The following is a 19982-nucleotide window of genomic DNA, read 5'->3' as shown; positions in this document are numbered from 1 at the left end:
TGGATTGCCAACATGCGTTTATTTTTCTCCCTTAACTGCCATAGAGACAACACTTTTTGGACCAGGGAGTTAAAGGATGGCTCTTCACAGCAGGACATTTGTAAATATAAGAAGTCTAACACAGACACTGGTTCTAACACTGAGAAAACTCCTTCACCATCAAAGAGCTGGTTAAGTGACAACTCTATATATGAAATAAGCAGGATTATTTTTTAGAATTTCTCCTAGTGGTTGAAGCTCCATCTGGACAGAAAGTTAAAAGGTTAAAGGTTAAAGATAGAAGGTTAAAAAAAGTTCAACTGAAGTGAATTATAGAATATTTCCTATGTGGCTAGAAATCACCTTACATGCACTCTTTTCTGTGAGTATTATTCCAGTAAAGCAACTTAAGGATTTCAGCCCTCCTGGGTGGAACAGGGAATTTCACCATAGAGTGCTCAGATTCCTGATTCCTGGGTGCTGAGTGACCCTCCATGAAGTTTAACTCCTGAGCCTTCACACCTCCCATCAGTAAACAAGAGCTTGGGCTCCCACTGACCCCAAATCCCTTCTCCCTCTGGTGCATGAGATGATGGTGAAAGAAATTCAGAAAGCAACGCAAAACCTGTGTATGCAAACAGGGACATGATGCACACCAAAAGATTTGAACCTCCAACTGTTCCTATATTGGATTTTTATTTCCCTCCATTTTTGCATAGAGAAATCTGCATTTTTTTCCATTCTCTAAGCGAGATAACTCTGAACTCCTGACATAAGCCTGCCCAAATTAAAATTGTACTCTCTTCTTTTCCACCCCCTCCACTCCAAGAGTTAAGGAGAAACTCCTCACCAGCTGTAGTTTAACAAGTCCTGAAGTCCTGGAAAACCAAGCACAATGCCATGAAATCCTTAAAAAAATCAGCTTCTGGGGGAGATGGGGGTTCCAACAACAGCTCTGATGTGCTACTTCCCAAAAAAAGTCAGCATGCCTCTAGTTGTGCTGCTAATCATCTGTGAGTTAACAAGTTACATCGGGCTGTAATTAAATTACCAAGAAAATCATCAATTTGTTTACTTAAGTAATTTGTCTTGATTGGAACTGGAAGAAACAAAATCCTCTCTTCTTTTACTACCAGTTTTCTTGTTTGTCAACATTTTTGGAAAATGGGCTTTTATTTCATGTAATGAAGCAATTAAAAAAAAAACAAAAACAACTGGATTATTTTTTTCCCATTTCTTCAAGCCTGGAGATACTTCTGGCCAAGGACAACTTGAGCCAAGTGTGGTATTTCAAAATAGGTCATTGCTACTAAGAAAAAAAAAACCCTTAAGAATCACAGGCTGGTTTGGGTTGGAAGGGACCTTAAAGATCATCTAGTTCCATATGGGCAGGGACACCTCCCACCAGCCCAGGCTGCTCCAAGCCCCATCCAACCTGCCCTTCAACACTGCCAGGGATGGGGCAGCCACAGCTTCTCTGGGCAACCTGGGCCAGGGTCTCACCACCCTCACACCAAAGAATTTCCTCCTCATGTCCAACCTAAATCTCCCCTCTTTCACTTGAAACCATTCCCCCTCATCCAATTAGTAAATTAAGTAGCATAAGAATTGGTCTAACCAAGTATCCTGTCCCTGAAGCAATGGTTTGATGACAGTGGGTTCTTCTCCCCTCTCTGCTGGCTCCTGAATCCCACCACACTGACACAGTTTAGCAGGAAAATACCAGGAAATTGGTCAAACCTTAATAAACAGGCCAACTTTTTATTTTTTAAAGCCCAGCAAACCTCAACAAGAACAACAATTTAAAAGCCAGCTGGGTCAGATCCTCATTCTAGTTTTCAGCATGGGCATCAAAACATGGCCACAATGGAGAGGCCTCAACTCAACAACCCTGATGCTGTAATTTTCCTTCCAAATCCTGCCTGGCTTGAAGAAAGAACACATAACATTGTCCATAATTTCTTTTTCAAAGTCTAGACCCCTCCCAAAATGAGCAGAAAGTCTCAAAACAAGACCATCAGCAACACCTGGAATAATTTTATGTGTGACTTGTGACCCATGAAAATTCCCTTTGGATGACACAAAATGGTAAGGAAAAAAATACTGTAAATTAATAAATTGTACAAAATAAATAAATAACAAAAATGTACTTCAAAAAAATACGTTTGACTGATCTGATTGAAACCTGAATGGCTCCCTGAGCCATCCTCTTCCTCCCCAGACATGCACCTCGGCAAAGCAGGCAATCTCAGTGCTGTTCCTTTCTTTAGCTCCATCCTGGGATTCCTAGATTCCTAAATTTTCTTACACAGAACACAAAGATGGAATTTCAGAAGCAAAATAGGCTGAAGTAAGTGGTTTTACCCTCTTCTACAGCAGCCTTTCCAACTGCTGTCCCCCCTCCCTCCCTACGTCACAGCAACAATAAAAGGGAAAAAAAATTGGGAAGTATTTGATTTCCTGGGCTGGAATCCAGAGTGCTTTCCCAGCACTGCTGCAGGAGCTGCATTTCTCAGTTGTCTCCAGCTCCAAAAGGACAACCATGTCCTGTGAGCATCTTGGGTCCTTCTTAGCTTAGTTAAAATGAAAACCAACATCTGTAAAATAGTTTTCAGGGACCAAATTCACACACTGAAAGATATATACAGATATATACACCCACAGATAGAGAAATACCCCAGACTGGTTTGGGTGGAGATACCTTCAAGATCATCCAGTCCCAACCCCCTGCATGAGCAGGGACACCTCCCACCAGCCCAGGCTGCTCCAAGCCCCATCCAACCTGCCCTTCAACACTGCCAGGGATGGGGCAGCCACAGCTTCCCTGGGCAACCTGGGCCAGGCTCTCACCACCCTCACACCAAAGAATTTCCTCCTCATGTCCAATCTAAATCTCCCCTCTTCAAGTCTAAAGCTTATGGAGGCCCTGTGCCCATGAACCCTATCCCAAGCACTTCCTCCAACCCTCTAGGATGCATGTCATACAGAACTATCTCACGATATGGTGTATCTCAGGTATGAAAAGCCATCAGTTCCAGTCTCCCTTTGCCCTGGAAGTCAACTGGAACTCTCCAGCTCTCCAGAACAGCTCAGCCATGAGGATACAGGCAGAATTTCAGAAATATCAAATGGTTTGGGTTGGAGAACCTTTCAAGGTCGTCTAGTCCCACTCCCCTGCAGTGAGCAGGGACATCTGCAATTGGATCAGGTTGCTCAGAGCCCCATCCAACCTGAGCTGGGATGTTTCCTGCGTTGAGGCATCCCCTACCTCTCTGGACAATTCTTCCTGCTTTAGCTGGCATGACACTGGGGTTAATAACCTCTGATAAACAAGAAAATGGGATCTCCTGCTCTTAGAAGAAGTGGGATCTCCTGCTCTTTGAACACAAACTAACTTGAGAAGGTTCTTGCTGAAATGTTTCAAGTTCCAAAAAATTAAAGGTCAGACAGCAACTTCTAGGACACAAACCAGAAACCCTAAAATGACAAGGACTGTAAGGAGCTACACATCCATCAGGACAGTGGGAAAACACAGGGAAGACCTGCAATTTGCTTTATAAACCCACGTTTCTCTAAATAAAATGGGCCTCTAGTTTGTATGGTACAAGTCAGCAATCAAAACTACAAGATGCAGGTTAAGAAACCTGGTTAGTTCAGGTCATTGTGATATCCAATGATATTTTGAGGTATTTTTATACTTCATGCTAGAGTCATCTGATACATCAAGTCTCCAGCAGGCATGTCCTGGAACATGGATTAATGCTGAAAATAAAACAGTTGTTACAGTTTCACCCTCAAAAATCCACAGCAACTGATAAATCAACTTTTTTCTTATACAGTGCAGCAGTGAGAGCTCAGATGGGTCCAAACCAAAGATACTTCAGGAGTATAAAGATATTATTCAAGCCCTTGGAAAGTGTCTTCTTCTTGTACTGAAACCAGAGATTTTCCAGCAAGCCATGCAATGAAATTACAAAATTGTTGCCTATTTGTGGCTGCTGGCTCAGGAAACTGCAGAACCTGGATGGATCCCTGTATTCAGAACATACCAATTTGCCTGCAGGAATTCCCAAAAGATCACTGGGAATTGCTTTCAATCACTTTTAGGCATTTTTAATCCACCATGGAGGCCAAAACCCCGTTCTTAAAATTAATTTTTTCAACTGGAAGATTTAAATCTCCTGAAATACAAATGCCTTGAGAAGTGCAAGTTGGCAAGGTACAGAAATTCTCTCAGCTATGAACAGTTGTGATTTTTCGTGCCATCCAAAAAAGTGTGGCCAGCAGGACCACGGAGGGGATTCTGCCCCTCTACTCTGCTCTGGTGAGACCCCACCTGTAATGCTGTGTATAGTTCTGGGGCCCTCAACAGAGGAAGAACATGGAGCTGTTGGAGAGGGTCCAGAGGAGGCCCCGGAGATGCTGGGAGGGCTGGAGCAGTCTGGAGCCAGGCTGGGAGAGTTGGGGTGTTCAGCCTGGAGAAGAGAAGGCTCCAGGGAGACCTTAGAGCAGCTTCCAGTGCCTGAAGGGGCTCCAGGAAAGCTGGGGAGGGACTTGGGACAAGGGCAGGGAGGGATGGGATGAGGGGGAATGGATTAAAACTGGAAGAGGGGAGATTTAGATTAGGCATTAGGAAGAAATTCTTCACCATGAGGGTAGGAAGGTGCTGGCCCAGGTTGCCCAGGGAAGCTGTGGCTGCCCCATCCCTGGCAGTGTTGAAGGGCAGGTTGGATGGGGCTTGGAGCAGCCTGGGCTGGTGTGAGGTGTCCCTGCACATGCAGGGGGTTGGATCTAGATGATCCTTAAGGTCCCTTCCAACTTTCACTATTCCATGATTCTATTTTTTTGTGTGTATTTTTTCTTTTATAAAGACATGTCATACATGCCATCATTCCTGCAGGTTCCTGTGTTTTGGTGGCCGTGGTTGCTGAGCTGTCAAATCGTTTGCTAAATCTCTGCAGATTTCCGGATGTGCTACTTCCATCTTGAAACACCTACTAAAACATCAAGATTGATACTCACATAATCAGGAAGGGGAGAGTCATTTGAACCCAAGGAACCTCTCAAGGACTGTGTGGCTTGCTCCAGAACTTTGTTGTGTTTTTTAGACAGCAAAGAAAATAAACTGGAAGGAGAAAAAAAGGGAAAAAAAATTAGAACAACTTCAAAATAGCACCCTGAAACAGTTCCACCATCAAGGGTATCAACACAAACTTTATTAAAGAGATTTTTTTCAAATGCAATGCACATTTATAGCATTTTTTTCTTTGTTTAACACCTGTGCTCTGCAACAGGAGAACCTGAAGCAGAGATATTCTCTACAATAAAGTGTGAAGAGCACCAGATGCTCATGGGTCAATCCTTAGAAGGAGAAACCACCACAGAACGAATGGAAAACATGCAGTTTTAGTTCATCACCAGTTGGCTAAAATGCAATTTTTCAGTGCAGTGTCTCATGCAAAATATCCTGAAGGATCCTGTGCATTATCCAGCTCAATAACTTCATGGCTTAGTAGAAAGAGGCATCACAGAAACTTTGGGTATTTGGAGGCTGAGTTTTTGCACCTGACTTGTAGATATTCTTTCAAATTTATTTTAAATTAAGATAATAAATTATCTGTGAAATCAGAGGGCCAGATACATACAAATGAACATTTTTGGTGCATTTAGAAGAAAAAAACACAGCAAGGACACTGGAAGGATGGTGTAATCTGACATACATGGAGAATCTAACTTGATTGCCATGGTGGAAGGAGGTATGAGAAGAAGACTGAGGCCACCAGCCAGTGCTTAGTGACTTGGAGGAGTCAGATCATTTTGGATTTCCAGATAACTCACTTTTCCTCCTCCCCAGATTGTTAAAACTCCTAAGTTAGAAGGACTTCTGTATTTAAAAGCTTTCTTCTGGCTCTTTTTGGAGCACTACAGGATGCCTAGCACACTTTCCCTAGGATGACTGGGTTGGTCCTTGACATATAAGCACCAACAAAACTCATGAATGATGCTCTTGGAGCTGGTGAGACTTGGGCCAAGGAGCAGTGACAAACTTCTGGGTCAGCAGATTCAGTTACAAAACCCTAAAATCAGTTAATTAATTTTGAAAAAGAAGTGGTAAAATACTACCTCGGTGTTATAGTCTACATAGTGTGTATTTCTTGGAACTGAAGGACAACATCAGGGCTTGGAAAGCTTTTCTACCTCAAGAAATGATGCTCAGCATTTGAAGAAGTCCTCATAATTTTTTTTATCTGAAATAGATCATTGATCTTATATTCTTCACAGTGGGTAGGAGTAGATTCCTCAGAGTATCAGTGCTCATCCCTTTGTGGCTAGTCAAGAGCCTCAGGAAAAGGCTTCTCCAACACTTCTTAGCAGCAGAAGGATTTAGTTTCACTTCTCAAGGCCAAATCTCATCCCTCAAGAGCCATCTCAATAAATTCCACCACTCCCAACACCTATTCAAAGAATCACAGACTGTTTAGGGGTTGGAAGGGACCTCTGGAGATCACTGAGGCCACCCTGCCAGAGCAGGACCAATTCTAGGGCAGGTCACACAGAAATACATCCAGATCTCTCTTGAGAGTATCCAGAGAAGGAGACTCCAGAACCTCCCTGGGCAGCCTGTCCAAGGGCTAAATCTTCAGTCAGATACTTCTTAGAACAGATTAACAGCCTTCTAAGGACAACCTTCACCACACTTAAGGCACCTAATTAACCTCCATGAGAGCCTCTAGGTCGGTTCTACCATCCTGAAGGTTCAGCCAGCAGGAGGAACAAGCTCAAGATGGCACAGCCAAAACCAGTCCCGATGCCTTGGCTGCCCCAATAAAGCTGGTGCTGCGACAACCACAACTGGACCAATACAGCAAGAACATCAGGTGACATGACGAGACCCCCGTGGTGGTTATGAGGGAGGAGAACATTTGGTGTTTGGAGGATAACACAATGCCTTTGACGTCATGCAAACTGGAAGCTTATTTTTCCCTTCTAGCTCTCCAACACAGCCTCGACGAGACGTGTCATTCCAGGGACCAAATGCCAACCTCCCACTAACTCAGCTATTAGTCAAAACCACCAGAACATTCCCAACATTTCCCATTAAAAAGGGAAGAAGCCACACAAAGCAGTAAGATCTACTAGTAGGTCTCCCACCTTTTCCCCCCCTCTCATAATCTGCTGTTGTATCCACAGGCTGAAAGTTTCATTCTGAGCACAATCTGGATTTAGAAACTGGCCTGTGGTGTGAAAGAGCAGAGCTACTTCTTGGCTCACTGGTGGTTTTTTCCACTGACTGCCATGGGGCTATCAACCATTAGAAGGACACTTTCTAAAAGTTAGAACTGATGTTCAGAACAAGAAATGTGCTCATACCTCAACCCATCTCTCATTCCAGAAGTATTTATGGACCAATGTTTAGGAAACAAACGAAGAGGTTGAAATGACAGCAAGATGAAATACTACCTGGTGTCTATGAGAGATCATCAATCCATGGATGAGTTCAACCAACGAGGAAGACTCAAACCTCAAGGTCTCATATTTCTGATTTTATATGAATTATGAAAGCACTGGTTTCTTAACTCTATAACAACCACGAAGCATTTCTGTTGAATTTAACACAAGGCTGAACCTCAATCAATAAAGAAACTTTTCCAGACTAAACACTAATGGTCGCATGAACACAAGTGATGTGATGATTTGTTATTTGCACACACAGTAAAAATCAAACCAGTAATATAGAACTTAAAGGTTTTCAAAAAGCCAATTCCACAAGATCCACAAAGGTTCAAAAAAAACCCAACCAAACCCAACAGTCAATAGTGTTGAAAATTCTTTTATGAACTTTCTTCTTAGTCCACCAAAAATCACAAGGCAACAATCATGAAAAAAAACAAAGCTTCTGCAAGTTCTACAGAACATCTGACTTGGAGCAAAAATGAGCTAGTAAAGTGTAGAATCAAAGAATGGTGAAGGTTGGAAGAACCTTAAAGATCATCAAGTTCCAACCTTTCTTAGAATTACTTAAAATTAGAAGACGGATGTAAATCCAACGTTAGAATTTGCCAACAACTGGACCATTCTGGAAGCTTTGGAGAAAAAGGATGAAAGGTAGTAGTGCATCTTATTTTAAGAAAGTAGAAGGGAAAATCCAAAATAAGGACATGCCAGTAAAGCCAGAGCCTAATAATGGACCAACTACTGTGAGACTCTTTCAAAAAAAGATCTCATCAATACAGGAAAGCAGATCTTGAATCCTAAAACAACTTTTCTTCATAGGGCCAAAGAGGAAGAAATTCTTTGGTGTGAGGGTGGTGAGAGCCTGGCCCAGGTTGCCCAGAGAAGCTGTGGCTGCCCCATCCCTGGCAGTGTTGAAGGGCAGGTTGGATGGGGCTTGGAGCAGCCTGGGCTGGTGGGAGGTGTCCCTGCCCATGGCAGGAGGGTTGGATCTAGATCTTTCCAACCCAAACCATTCTATGATTTCACTGTCCATCTGTACAGACTCAATCCTACTGTGCACCTGCTGATGGAGAATTGGCAACCACCCATAAAGTCTCTATTTTCAACTGTTTGCTCTTCAGGCTCCAAGATGGCCAGGAAGGGACTGAAGGTTTGACAGCATAAACCATACTAATTTCAGTTGTAAGGTCCCTTCCAACCCAAACCACTCTGGGATTCCATGAAAAACAAGAGTTCAAGAGTGGGAAACCAACCCAGCAAATCCTGAAAGGTCAGGATTGAGTTAAATGACAGAAAAAAGGAAGGATGGGACTTCCACAACCCAAATCACTACTGAGCCTCTCAAGGAGAAAAATATAACATAACCTGAGTATTAAAAAACATTCTGTATGTGCTGAGCACTTAATTACTTGAGGACTAAACCTTTGCTCAATGTAATTCATGAGAAGCTTGGAAATTCAGCTGTTTGGAGTCTTTTCTCCTCTCTCTCCTAGTGGAGAAGTTCACTGCAAACAAACTGAGCAGCACACAAACACAACATTCTATTTGCTGATGGAAAATAAGAGCTCCATGGATCACAAATTTGGATGAAGAATGTTTTGAAACAATTCAGCAACACCCCGTGCTGTTTGTTCTCCCTGCTCTCATATACAGGCCAAATGGACCATTGTTCTCAATTTTCAGGAATTAAATGGAAGCTCAAAACACCAAAAACATGTTATACAAATGCTCCTTAAACAATAGGATTTTATAATGTGTGAGCACCACAAAGATATCAGAAAAAAAAAAGCTCTTATATAGAAAGGATAAAAAATATCTACATTTTCAAACCTGATGTTTAGAGGTTAATTCCTGTGTGTTTAAAGAACACTTAAAACCATAGGATCATAGAATGGTTTGGGTTGGAAGGGACCTCCTCAGGGATTTTACAGGAAATACCCTAGTGCATTTGTTCTGATGTGACCTCTCATGTGCCCATCTTCGAACAGATGAGCAATTCAAGTCCTCTGCTTTTAAATGTACGTGTAGGCATCTTACCCAGCACACTGTCTGTTTTGCTGTAATTCATAAAAAATTAGATTAAAACCACAAAGTGGTGCTCTACTCCTCTATTCCACACTCATGAAACCCCAGCTGGAGAACTGTGTCCAGTTCTGGAGTCCTCAACAGAGGAAGAACATGGAGCTGTTGGAGAGAGTCCAGAGGAGGCCACAGAGGTGCTGGGAGGGCTGGAGCAGCTCTGCTCTGGAGCCAGGCTGGGAGAGTTGGGGTGTTCAGCCTGGAGAAGAGAAGGCTCCAGGGAGACCTTAGAGCAGCTTCCAGTGCCTGAAGGGGCTCCAGGAAACTTGGGGAGGGACTTCTCACAAGAGAAGACAGTGACAGGACAAGGGGTCATGGTTTTATATTGAAAGAGAGGAGATTTAGGTTAGACATTAGGAGGTAAATCTTCATCATGAGAGTGGTGAGACCCTGGCCCAGGTTGCCCAGGGAAGCTGTGGCTGCCCCATCCCTGGCAGTGTTGAAGGGCAGGTTGGATGGGGCTTGGAGCAGCCTGGGCTTGTGGGAGGTGTCCCTGCCCATGCAGGGGGGTTAGAACATCATGATCAATAAGGTCCCTTCCAGCCTGAACCATCCTATGATTCTATGAGGCAAATCACATTCAGGAAAGGTTAAAGCTATGGCAAAAAAATGTAATACATGTAGTTCAGGATAAAGAGAATACATGTTTGTAAAGCTCAGACTAATTAGAAGGTTTATTCCGAGGTAAATATCCCTGAATTTGTTTAGACGTCCCAAGGCATGAATGTAAATCCTTTTAGTGTTCTTTGTCCTGTTAATAATTTATAAGAATATGGAGAGGGCAATGGGAGCTGCAATATTTCCATTTCATCCACTTGCTTCTAATTCAACAGGAGAAGTGTTTCAGAGCTGCTGAGAGAAGACATTTGTCTTGAATTAGGACAAAACTCTGTGGGTGAGAATTAGAGGAAATTGCTGGAGAAAGCAGCCTGAGCAAAACTCCCACCCAAAAACTCAAAGACATACTCAGAACAATGAAACAAGAAGAAGAAAATTAAGAAGCCATCACTGCCATGCAACCTAGGGTCCAAATCCTTAGTTCTTGAGCAGCTTCTATTTGGCAGAGCTTGGCTCAAACACACTGGGTGTGCAGAAAGATGTGTATGTCTACATCTTCGGGTCACTGTTGCACTTAAAAAGAAAACTGCTGCAATGATGTCCATGGTCACACTGACAGGAAAGAATCTGGATCCATGTTAGGAGCTATTGAATTGCTTTGATGGGAAAAGACCTTTAGGATCATCCAGTCCAGCCACTCCCCTAGCCCTGCCAAGGCCACCCCTGCCCCATGTCCCTCAGCACCACATCTACACGGTTTGGAAACCCCTCCAGGGATGGGGACTCCAGCCCTGCCCTAGGCAGCCTGGGCCAGGGCCTGACAACCCTGGCCAGCAAGAAATGCTGCCCAACATCCCAGCTCAGCCTCCCCTGGCACCACTGCAGCCCATTTCCTCTTGTCCCATCCCTTGTTCCTGGGGAGCAGAGCCCGACCCCCCTGGCTCCAACCTCCTCTCAGGCAGCTGCAGAGCCAGAAGGTCTCCCCTCAGCCTCCTTTGCTCCAGCCTGGACACCCCCAGCTCCCTCAGCTGCTCCTCCTCACCCTTGTGCTCCAGACCCTGCCCCAGCTCCCTTGCCCTTCTCTGGACATGCTCCAACACTAACTCCAGAGAGTTAACACATGAATTCCACATACAGAAGACCACAGGATGTTTGTTGCTAACAGCTCTCTTCAGGCTAAGGCTTAAACAAAACATGATCCTCCATCAAGAGTCCTCACCACACATCACCCACACCCTGTACTTAAAGCAGCCCCGCACAGTGAGGGTTCAGCTTTTCAGACATGGTTATAATGAATCCTTCATTGGAGCCTCCCTTGAACATTAGAAATAATATCATGGCTTTATCCTAACTTCAAAAGACTGAGTTCCAATACTGAAGCAGAACAACAAGAAACAAGGTGCTAGGAGGATATTATCATGCAGTGAACAGATAATACTAGTTTTGTCTTAACATAAAATAGTTTGGGTTGGAAGGGAACTCTTGACAGTGATGAGAGCCTGGCCCAGGTTGCCCAGAGAAGCTGTGGCTGCCCCATCCCTGGCAGTGTTGAAGGGCAGGTTGGATGGGGCTTGGAGCAACCTGGGCTGGTGGGAGGTGTCCCTGCCCATGCAGGGAGGTTGGAACTGGATTTTTGAAGTCCCTTCCAACCCAAACCAGTCTGTGATATTACAGAGTGTTTAATCCACTCATTGCATGAAGATGGTAGCTTCAGCACAGATCATCTGGAAGCCTTTGAGGAAGGAAAACTGGAGTTCTGAAATCACCTTTTGTCTCCATCCCCAGTGTTCCTCTCAGGAAGGACAAACATGAGCCATCAAAATCCTGGCAGCTGACAGCAGGAAGAGTTTTGCCAGCATCCTAAAGAAGCTCCATCTTTGACCATCCTTTCATCTTCTATAAAAACATGTCCCATATTTAGCAAAAAGCCTGTCTTAACCATGTTTTATAACCCAATCTTGACAGAGCTAAAATGAAATAAGGGTTTTTCACAGATTTCTGCCTGTCAGGGAGTTTACATTTTTTTCTCCAATGAAAAAAGGTGTTACAGACCTAATTGGATTTAGAAACATGACATAGGCATGAAGAGCCCTTATTGCAAGAGCAAGCAGATTTTATTTTAGGTAACACTTCAAAGTTATTGTTAATTACTTTTTCAGTAGGAAAAGGGTAATGGTTTTCCATCCTAAATGACCTTGTTCACCACTGAACTTGTCGTTCTCAAAAGAGGTTCTTTCACTGCCATCAGACCAACATGCTCCAGACTCAGGATTGGTGGGAAAACTGATACAGGTTTGATTTCATGATTCATTTCAGATACTTGCAGTTGTGTAATATTTTTTCCATCCCAAACCCCCAACCCCCCCCCCCCCCAAAAAAAAAAAAAAAAAGTAATATGTAAAATGTTCCTTTTTAGAAGACAAATTTCTGTGATGTTCCAGATCATTCTGTTTTTCCCAGAGCCAAGAATATAGTTCCAAGAACTTAATCTGATTGTAAAGCAAAGGAGGAGAGACTGAGGGAGCTGGGGTTGTTCAGCCTGGAGGAGACTCAGGGGGGACCTTCTCTCTCTCTACAATTCCCTGAAGGAAGGTTGGAGTCAAGTGGGGTCAGGTTCTTCTCCCACGCAACCGGTGACAGGACAAGAGGGCCTGGCCTGAAGCTGCTCCAGGGGAGGTTTAGGTTGGATATCAGGAAGTACTTCCATGGAAAGGGTGATCAGACATTGGGATGGACTGCCCAGGGCAGGGGTGGAGGCACCATCCCTGGAGGTGCTCAAGGAAAGGCTGGATGTGGCATTTAGTGGCATGGTCTGGAGGTGGTGTTGGTCATAGACTGGACTTGATGATCTCAGAGGTCTTTTCCAGCCTCAATAATCAAACACCAACAATTTTCTATAACCTTCAGGGGTTGGGATTTTAATTCCCCTCCACCTTGGGAAAGAAATGACAAAACTGGAGCACAAGACCAAACTATATTTCAGTTGGCTACTCAGGAAAGACACAACATGGCTTTCTAGGCACACAGAGGCACCTTTCTGAATTTAAATTTATCCAGGTGACAACCAAAGGGTGTGCAAAGATGAGTCTTCACAGCCCTGTTGGTGTAACCTGGATTAAGCTGAGGCGAAAAACACGCTGGATGCTACAGCAATTTGTAAATGTGATCAACTAAACAAGGAGTATAAAGGTTCTCAGAAGGCCAGGTTGGATGGGGCTTGGAGAAAGATTCCCCTCCACCTTGGGAAAGAAATGACAAAACTGGAGCACAAGACCAAACTATATTTCAGTTGGTTACTCAGGAAAGACACAACATGGCTTTCTAGGCACACAGAGGCACCTTTCTGAATTTAAATTTATCCAGGTGACAACCAAAGGGTGTGCAAAGATGAGTCTTCACAGCCCTGTTGGTGTAACCTGGATTAAGCTGAGGCGAAAAACACGCTGGATGCTACAGCAATTTGTAAATGTGATCAACTAAACAAGGAGTATAAAGGTTCTCAGAAGGCCAGGTTGGATGGGGCTTGGAGAAAGCTGGTCAAGTGGGAGGTGTCCCTGCTCATGGCAGGGGGGTTGGAACTAGGTGGTCTTCATGGTCCCTTCCAACCCAAACCATCTGTGAGTCTACATTTTGTAGGACCATGCACTACCAAACACATCTCAAGAGCTTCAGTGGTATCCAACAGCCAGTAGGGGAGATGCTCAACTTCAGAAGATGCTCCTCTGAGGCCCACTCCTCAAAGGAAGACCACTAAGCTGGACTGCACTTCAATCCATGCAAAGGATGAATGTCAGAGTTGAATTTTCCATCCACTGGAAGTAAAAAAACCCCCTATAACTCTATTCTTGACTCTTCAATTGGCCTGACAGGTCACATCTCTTGGACCTACCTTATTTTATCCTACCTACGAAACTGGATTCTCCTCTTTCATAAAATGTTCTGATAACTAGTAAGGAACAGAGATGAGCTGTGATACCAAACATTATGTTCTAAGAAGCATTTAAAATAACCACGTCTGTGAGGCAGGCCCATTAAAATGGAAACTTTAAAATCTTCTTTATTGTCCACGTCTTGAACTGGTTTTCAACTAGGCTGATGCTCCAGAAAACTCTTCCAGCATTTAGAAGAAAAGCCAAACACTAATCACCATCCTGGAGGTTACACTGGGGCTGCAGGATTAGTCATCTTTGGAAACCTCTTGTGGTTGTTCTTATTTTCCTCTCCCACTGCTTTTTTCTGATCTGTGGCTGGGGCAGTGGGACCATTCTCATCAATGTGTTCTCACCAATTCAGCTCCCAAACACTTGAAAGAACAAAACACTTCAGAATAGCTCACAGCTCCCAAGCCCTACACCCTGAAGTACAGCGGAGATCCAAAACCTCCTCACACAACTCAAATCTAACCTTTGGAGGATTAGGAAAAAAAGCTGACTCATCCTCCCCCCCTCTTTTCTCCCTCCCACCTCTGCATTTCTTGGTATAAAAGGCTGTGGCGAGGAATGGTGATACCCAAATGTGAGAAGAAATTACAGTTCTAGTACTTGGGTGTTCTCTTAAGAAGCTGGAATGAGCAGAACAGAAGAAGTAGTCCCTACAGTGTTACTAATGCTGCAAAACTGGAATATTTTGGGTCATTCAGATCAGTATGAATGGATCTGGATGCCAGTTTCCAAGGCTTTAGCAGCTACACCTCTGTTAACCAAGTAGCAACATTCCCTGTTCCCTCCATCCATAATCTTTCCTCCCCTTCCTACCCTGGGGCTTTGCAGGCTTCTGTGTCCCCCAGGGGAGCCCAGTCAGGACTGAGGGGGCTTTGTCTTCACTGCCATGTGCTTATGACACCTCATTGATGTTGCAATCAGAATCCCTAATTTAAATGGAATAGCTGGACACTAGAGAGACCACCCAGACCTACTCCAGAAGAACCATCAAGATGATGCTTCTAATAACTTCTATTTTTAATTTTATTTTTTTTCCAAGAAAAGATTAAACAAAGAAGCTTTCTAATTCTGTTTTTAAATAACTTTTTGACATTCATGCTACTTGGGGCTGCAATTTATTAGAAAAATTAAAACTCCCTGGTATTCTCACTAAGCAGCTCCACCCTGTGGCTCCTGTGCAGAACATCTCAGCAGCACGTCATGACATCTGCTTTGAGACAGTCTGGGCTAAGTGAAAAAAAATCTGGGTTTTACTTTATATTTGACCTCTGGAACTCAACACTTTTCAACTACCACACTATTAAGTGTCCTGAAGTCAGCCAATACCTGTGTGTAGAACAACCTTGCACCATCAGCCCCAAATCTCTCTACTCAGCCATAATATCTCAACAATCAAATGACATTTCAAGTGGGAGTCACCTACAATGTTAAGAACATGTTGTGAGCTTTGGTTTTGTTGGGTTTTGGCTTTGTTTTTTTTCCAACTGCAACAACACAAAGATTGTTGGGTCTCTTGACTAAAAATTACTGCCAAATGAAAAGGTTCTATGATTTATGGAGTGGGATGCTTTGCATCCAACCTTAAAAGCCAACATCTTGTCTCCTATATTAAGAAAATCTCCTATCAACTTGGGTAGTACCTAGAAAAGCTGGACCAGATGGTACTTGAGATCCCTTCCAAGCTGGCATTCGAGGATTCTATGAACACATATCTCTTGTTGCTTCTGTTCTTCTGAGTCCTTTCCCAAAACTTCATTCATCACCACTGCTCCTCTGCACAATCTGAATCCCTCAATCAACTCTAATCTCTGTTTCCAAGAGATATCTCCAAAGTTACTGGCTCCACCATTCTTCCAGATCATTTGTTAAGTGGGTTTGCAAAGGTCTCTGAAATATTTTAGTACTCAAGGCACCACCCAGCTCCAGGTAGACCCTCAGATTTCTCTCTAGACATCCACATGTATGGCTTAAATATTTAGGTCTCATTTCATTGCAAGATGCAGCTACTCCTCACAATTCAAAAGGAAACAAACCACCCAAAATGTACATTTTCATGCGTAACTTGAGACATTCTGGTTGGAACATCTTCATCACAATTAGCAATTGTGATCATTCCAGCTGCAGCCAGTACTTTCCACCAGTTGGATCCCAATAGAATCAGGGCTGGAATCACACACTGTTGATTTGCAACGAGAGCTCCTGATGAAGAAGACTTCTGCATAAGCCAAGATGGAGCTTTGCTGAGAATCTCTGCCTTAATTTGACAAATTGGAAGATGTTTTGAATCAGTCACATGTGTTTGTTATTTGCTAAGTGGATAATTGTCTATATTTAGGCAATAATTACACATTGCACGAAGTTGCCTTCACTAGGCAAAGTTCATGGAATGCTGTTTGGGAAACCAAACCAGGCAACAGAGCACACCTGGATGGGCAAAGCAAAGAGCATCCATGTTGTACTCCGTGCTGCCGAGGAGAATGACTTATGGAAGCTGCTGGAGAGGTGATGTTCTGCACCCCAGGAACAGCAGTAGATCCTACAGAGGAGCTGAACCTCAGGAAAGCTTCTGCTCTAAGCAGAAGTTGGGTTTAAATGAGCATAAATCCTTTCTGCTTTCAGCTATAAACCATTAGATTCAGTTTGACATGCACCGAATGAGCATTCTCCTGAACTCTTTAGGCAAGCTATAGGATCTCTCTCTTTCTAGCCTCCAAACAATAGCTGATTTACATACTTCTAAAAGAATAAGACACCCTCCCCAATCCTGATTAATTGCCAGACATTACGTACGAACACAAAACCCCCTGGACTCTGAACATCCTGCAACAATGGAAATGTGTGAAAGTAATTTTGTTCCAATCCAATCTCCTGGGAACGTGGGCTCATAAGCCTTCAATTACAATGAATTCCATCGGATGGGAGATGTGTTTTAGTTTTCACATGCTAATGTGGCAGAACGTGTCTAGATCATGTCTGATCCATTTTTACCAGTGTGGGAGGAATAAAGATTATTTTATAGGAACAAAACAGCTCTCGCAATTTTTCCCTTTCCACTTAATTGCTCTGTTTGGTGAGTGAGGAAGGAGGGGTTTGGCAACTTGTGCTGGTTTGTACTATTTGGGTTGGGTCACCTGAGGTATTCTACCTGGGAAGATGACATTTGGAAGAGGAAAAACGGAGAAGAAAGCTGGGGCAGGTCTTTTTACATAGGTGTATAATGAGAGGACATGGGGCAGTGGTTTAGAAGCTTCAAGAGGGGAGATTCAGGTTGGACATTAGGAAAACAGTTCTTTCCTCAGAGGGTGGTGAGATGATGGAACAGGTTGCCCAGAGAAGCTGTGGCTGCTCCATCCCTGGCAGTGTTGAAGGGCAGGTTGGATGGGGCTTGGAGTCAGCCTGGGCTGGTGGGAGGTGTCCCTGCCCATGCAGGGGGGTTGGATCTAGATGATCTTAAGGTCCCTTCCAACCCAAACCACTATATGAGTCTATGAAATCCAAGTGCAGCTTTTTAAAGAAATCTGTGAGACAAACCAAAAGCCACAATCCTGCATGGCTATCTGCCTGCCACTTGGGATTTTTGTAATGCCAAAAGCAGCCTGTGTGACACAAGCCATAGGAACTCCCTCAGATACTTCCTCCCTCAAGGCCAATAGCTGTGGTGGGGCTTCACCCTATCTTTCAGGAAAACATCCAATCTGATTTCAAAACTCCAATCTGGGGAAACCAAGAGCTCTTGTTCAACCTTTCCAGTGAATCATCCGCTGTGTAAAAAAATAAAAACAGGAAACATCCTCAATTGGTTTTGCTTCACTTTCCATCTACTGAGAAATCAGGTCTGGTGGGAGGTGTCCCTGCACATGCAAGGGTTTGAAACTGGATGATCTTTAAGGCCCCTTCCAACTCAAACCAGTCTGTGATACTGGAACACATTGTACTTTTGCACACTAAAAAGCCCCTTTTAAAAGAATTTATTGACCCCTCAACTCCTAAATAATTTCAAAGTAAACTCATACAACTGTCTAGAGTACCTCCAAGTCAGTGCTACCTGGATCTCTTCTCCCAAGAGTGTGACCTAGATGCATGAATTTCTACCACTTTATGAAAATAAACAAAGCTCAGATGGCGGATGAGAAGCTCAGCATGAGCCAGCAACGTGTGCTCGTAGCCCAGAAATCAACGTGTCGTGGGTTGCATCAAAAGAATAGTGGCCAGTAGGACAAGAGAGGTGATTCTCTCCCTTTACTCAGCTCTCATGAGACTATACCTGGAGTACTGTGGCCAGCTCTGGAGCCTCCAACACAAGGAAAACATGGAGCTTCTGGATAGAGTCCAGAGGAGGCCACAGAGATGCTCAAAGGGCTGGAGCAGCTCTGCTCTGGAGCCAGGCTGGGAGAGTTGGGGTGTTCAGCCTGGAGAAGAGAAGGCTCCAGGGAGACCTTAGAGCAGCTTCCAGTGCCTGAAGGGGCTCCAGGAAAGCTGGGGAGGGACTTGGGACAAGGGCAGGGAGGGATGGGATGAGGGGGAATGGATTAAAACTAGAAGAGGGGAGATGTAGGTTGGACATGAGGAGGAAATTCTTTGGTGTGAGGGTGGTGAGAGCCTGGCCCAGGTTGCCCAGGGAAGCTGTGGCTGCCCCATCCCTGGCAGTGTTGAAGGGCAGGTTGGATGGGGCTTAGAGCAGCCTGGGCTGGTGGGAGGTGTCCCTGCCCATGCAGGGGGGTTGAATCTGCATGATCTTGAAGGTATCTTCCCACCCAAACCAGTCTGGGATTCTATGGCTCCTTTTGATAACAGCAATCTTTTCCCTTCACTGCTCACTCCTTCCCTAAAAACTTTCCTTGATCCATTATTTTAAACAGGGCAGGAGCTAACAAACCAATGCATCAGGGTTTCCAATAAATGTAGAGTGGAGAATCCAGTTAAACTGTATTTGGAGACCTACATGACAATTCTTCACCCTCAGCATTGATTTTCTATCTCATCGGTTTCTTGATCGACCCGCTGTGCAGTACGAAGCCAAATCATTTGCCACAGAATTATTTATAAACAACCCCCCTCTGCCAAGTCACTCAATGTTGTGTGTAACATGATCCTGCCATAATAAAAAACCCCAACAGCTCAATAAAATTATCAGCAGCTGACTAAAAATCACAAGCAAAAAGCAATAAAACCTGAAATTCTCTTCATTCAACGGGCCTCTGAAAATAATTAAATGAGCTCGATGGCAGGAAATGTTGTTCCACAACCATCACAAGTAGCCAAAGGAAAAGTCTCATCTCCTGACCTGTGATCCCAAATTGGGAACTAAGTCCACACTAAACATCTTGAGTGGAAGCTCAGAGAACAGTTTCCAGAAAAACTTAAGAGGCTGCTCTATAAAAATCCCAGCCCACTGATATTATCAATCCTCCAAGAAATATCCATGTGGTTTGATTGTCTCTTCTTTCCTTTCTTCACTTTTACTTACCTCTTAAGTGAATTAATTAAATTCTCTCAGCTGTTCCATGGTCTACCTAGGAGTGAAATTAAAAATGCACATCCCATAATCACTGAAATCCATTCTCATTACAGCAACCCACAGCACTGAGCTTGCATTGAAAAGAAAAACAAGGAGTATTAAACCCGTTAGGAAAACAAAACATCTGAGTCTTTAAGCTCAATATTGATAATTTCAGTAGCTGGAATTTCTAAGTGTACAGGGAATCAAGTTAAGACAAATATGGTGTCAATTGCCACAAAACTCCCATCAATCTCCAACTCCTGCATCAGAAGTTGGATAAATAATGGTCTATGTCTCAACAACAATTTCCTAACCAACACACAGTGATCATCATAGAATGGTTTGGGTTGGAAGGGACCTTAAAGTTCATCCAGTTCCAACCCCCAGCATGGGCAGGGACACCTCCCACCAGCCCAGGCTGCTCCAAGACCCATCCAACCTGCCCTTCAACACTGCCAGGGATGGGGCAG

General features: G+C 43.9%; 1 protein-coding gene across 1 annotated transcript in view; it reads right to left on the bottom strand.

Annotated features, from left to right (window-relative positions):
* The window catches only part of DYM (dymeclin), a 161965-nt gene that overhangs the window by 43914 nt on the left and 98069 nt on the right, over positions 1–19982 (bottom strand). The window contains exon 13 of the mRNA XM_010007892.1: positions 5002–5104. Coding sequence (XP_010006194.1) covers positions 5002–5104 — 103 coding nt within the window. The remainder of the gene's footprint in view (positions 1–5001; positions 5105–19982) is intronic.

The sequence above is a fragment of the Chaetura pelagica genome, unplaced genomic scaffold (genome assembly GCF_000747805.2).
Source record: "Chaetura pelagica isolate M959 unplaced genomic scaffold, ChaPel_1.0 scaffold552, whole genome shotgun sequence".
In the NCBI taxonomy this organism is placed as follows: Eukaryota; Metazoa; Chordata; class Aves; order Apodiformes; family Apodidae; genus Chaetura; species Chaetura pelagica.
The sequence above is the reverse complement of the archived record's forward strand: the minus strand, read 5'-3'. Positions and strand labels throughout refer to the sequence as shown.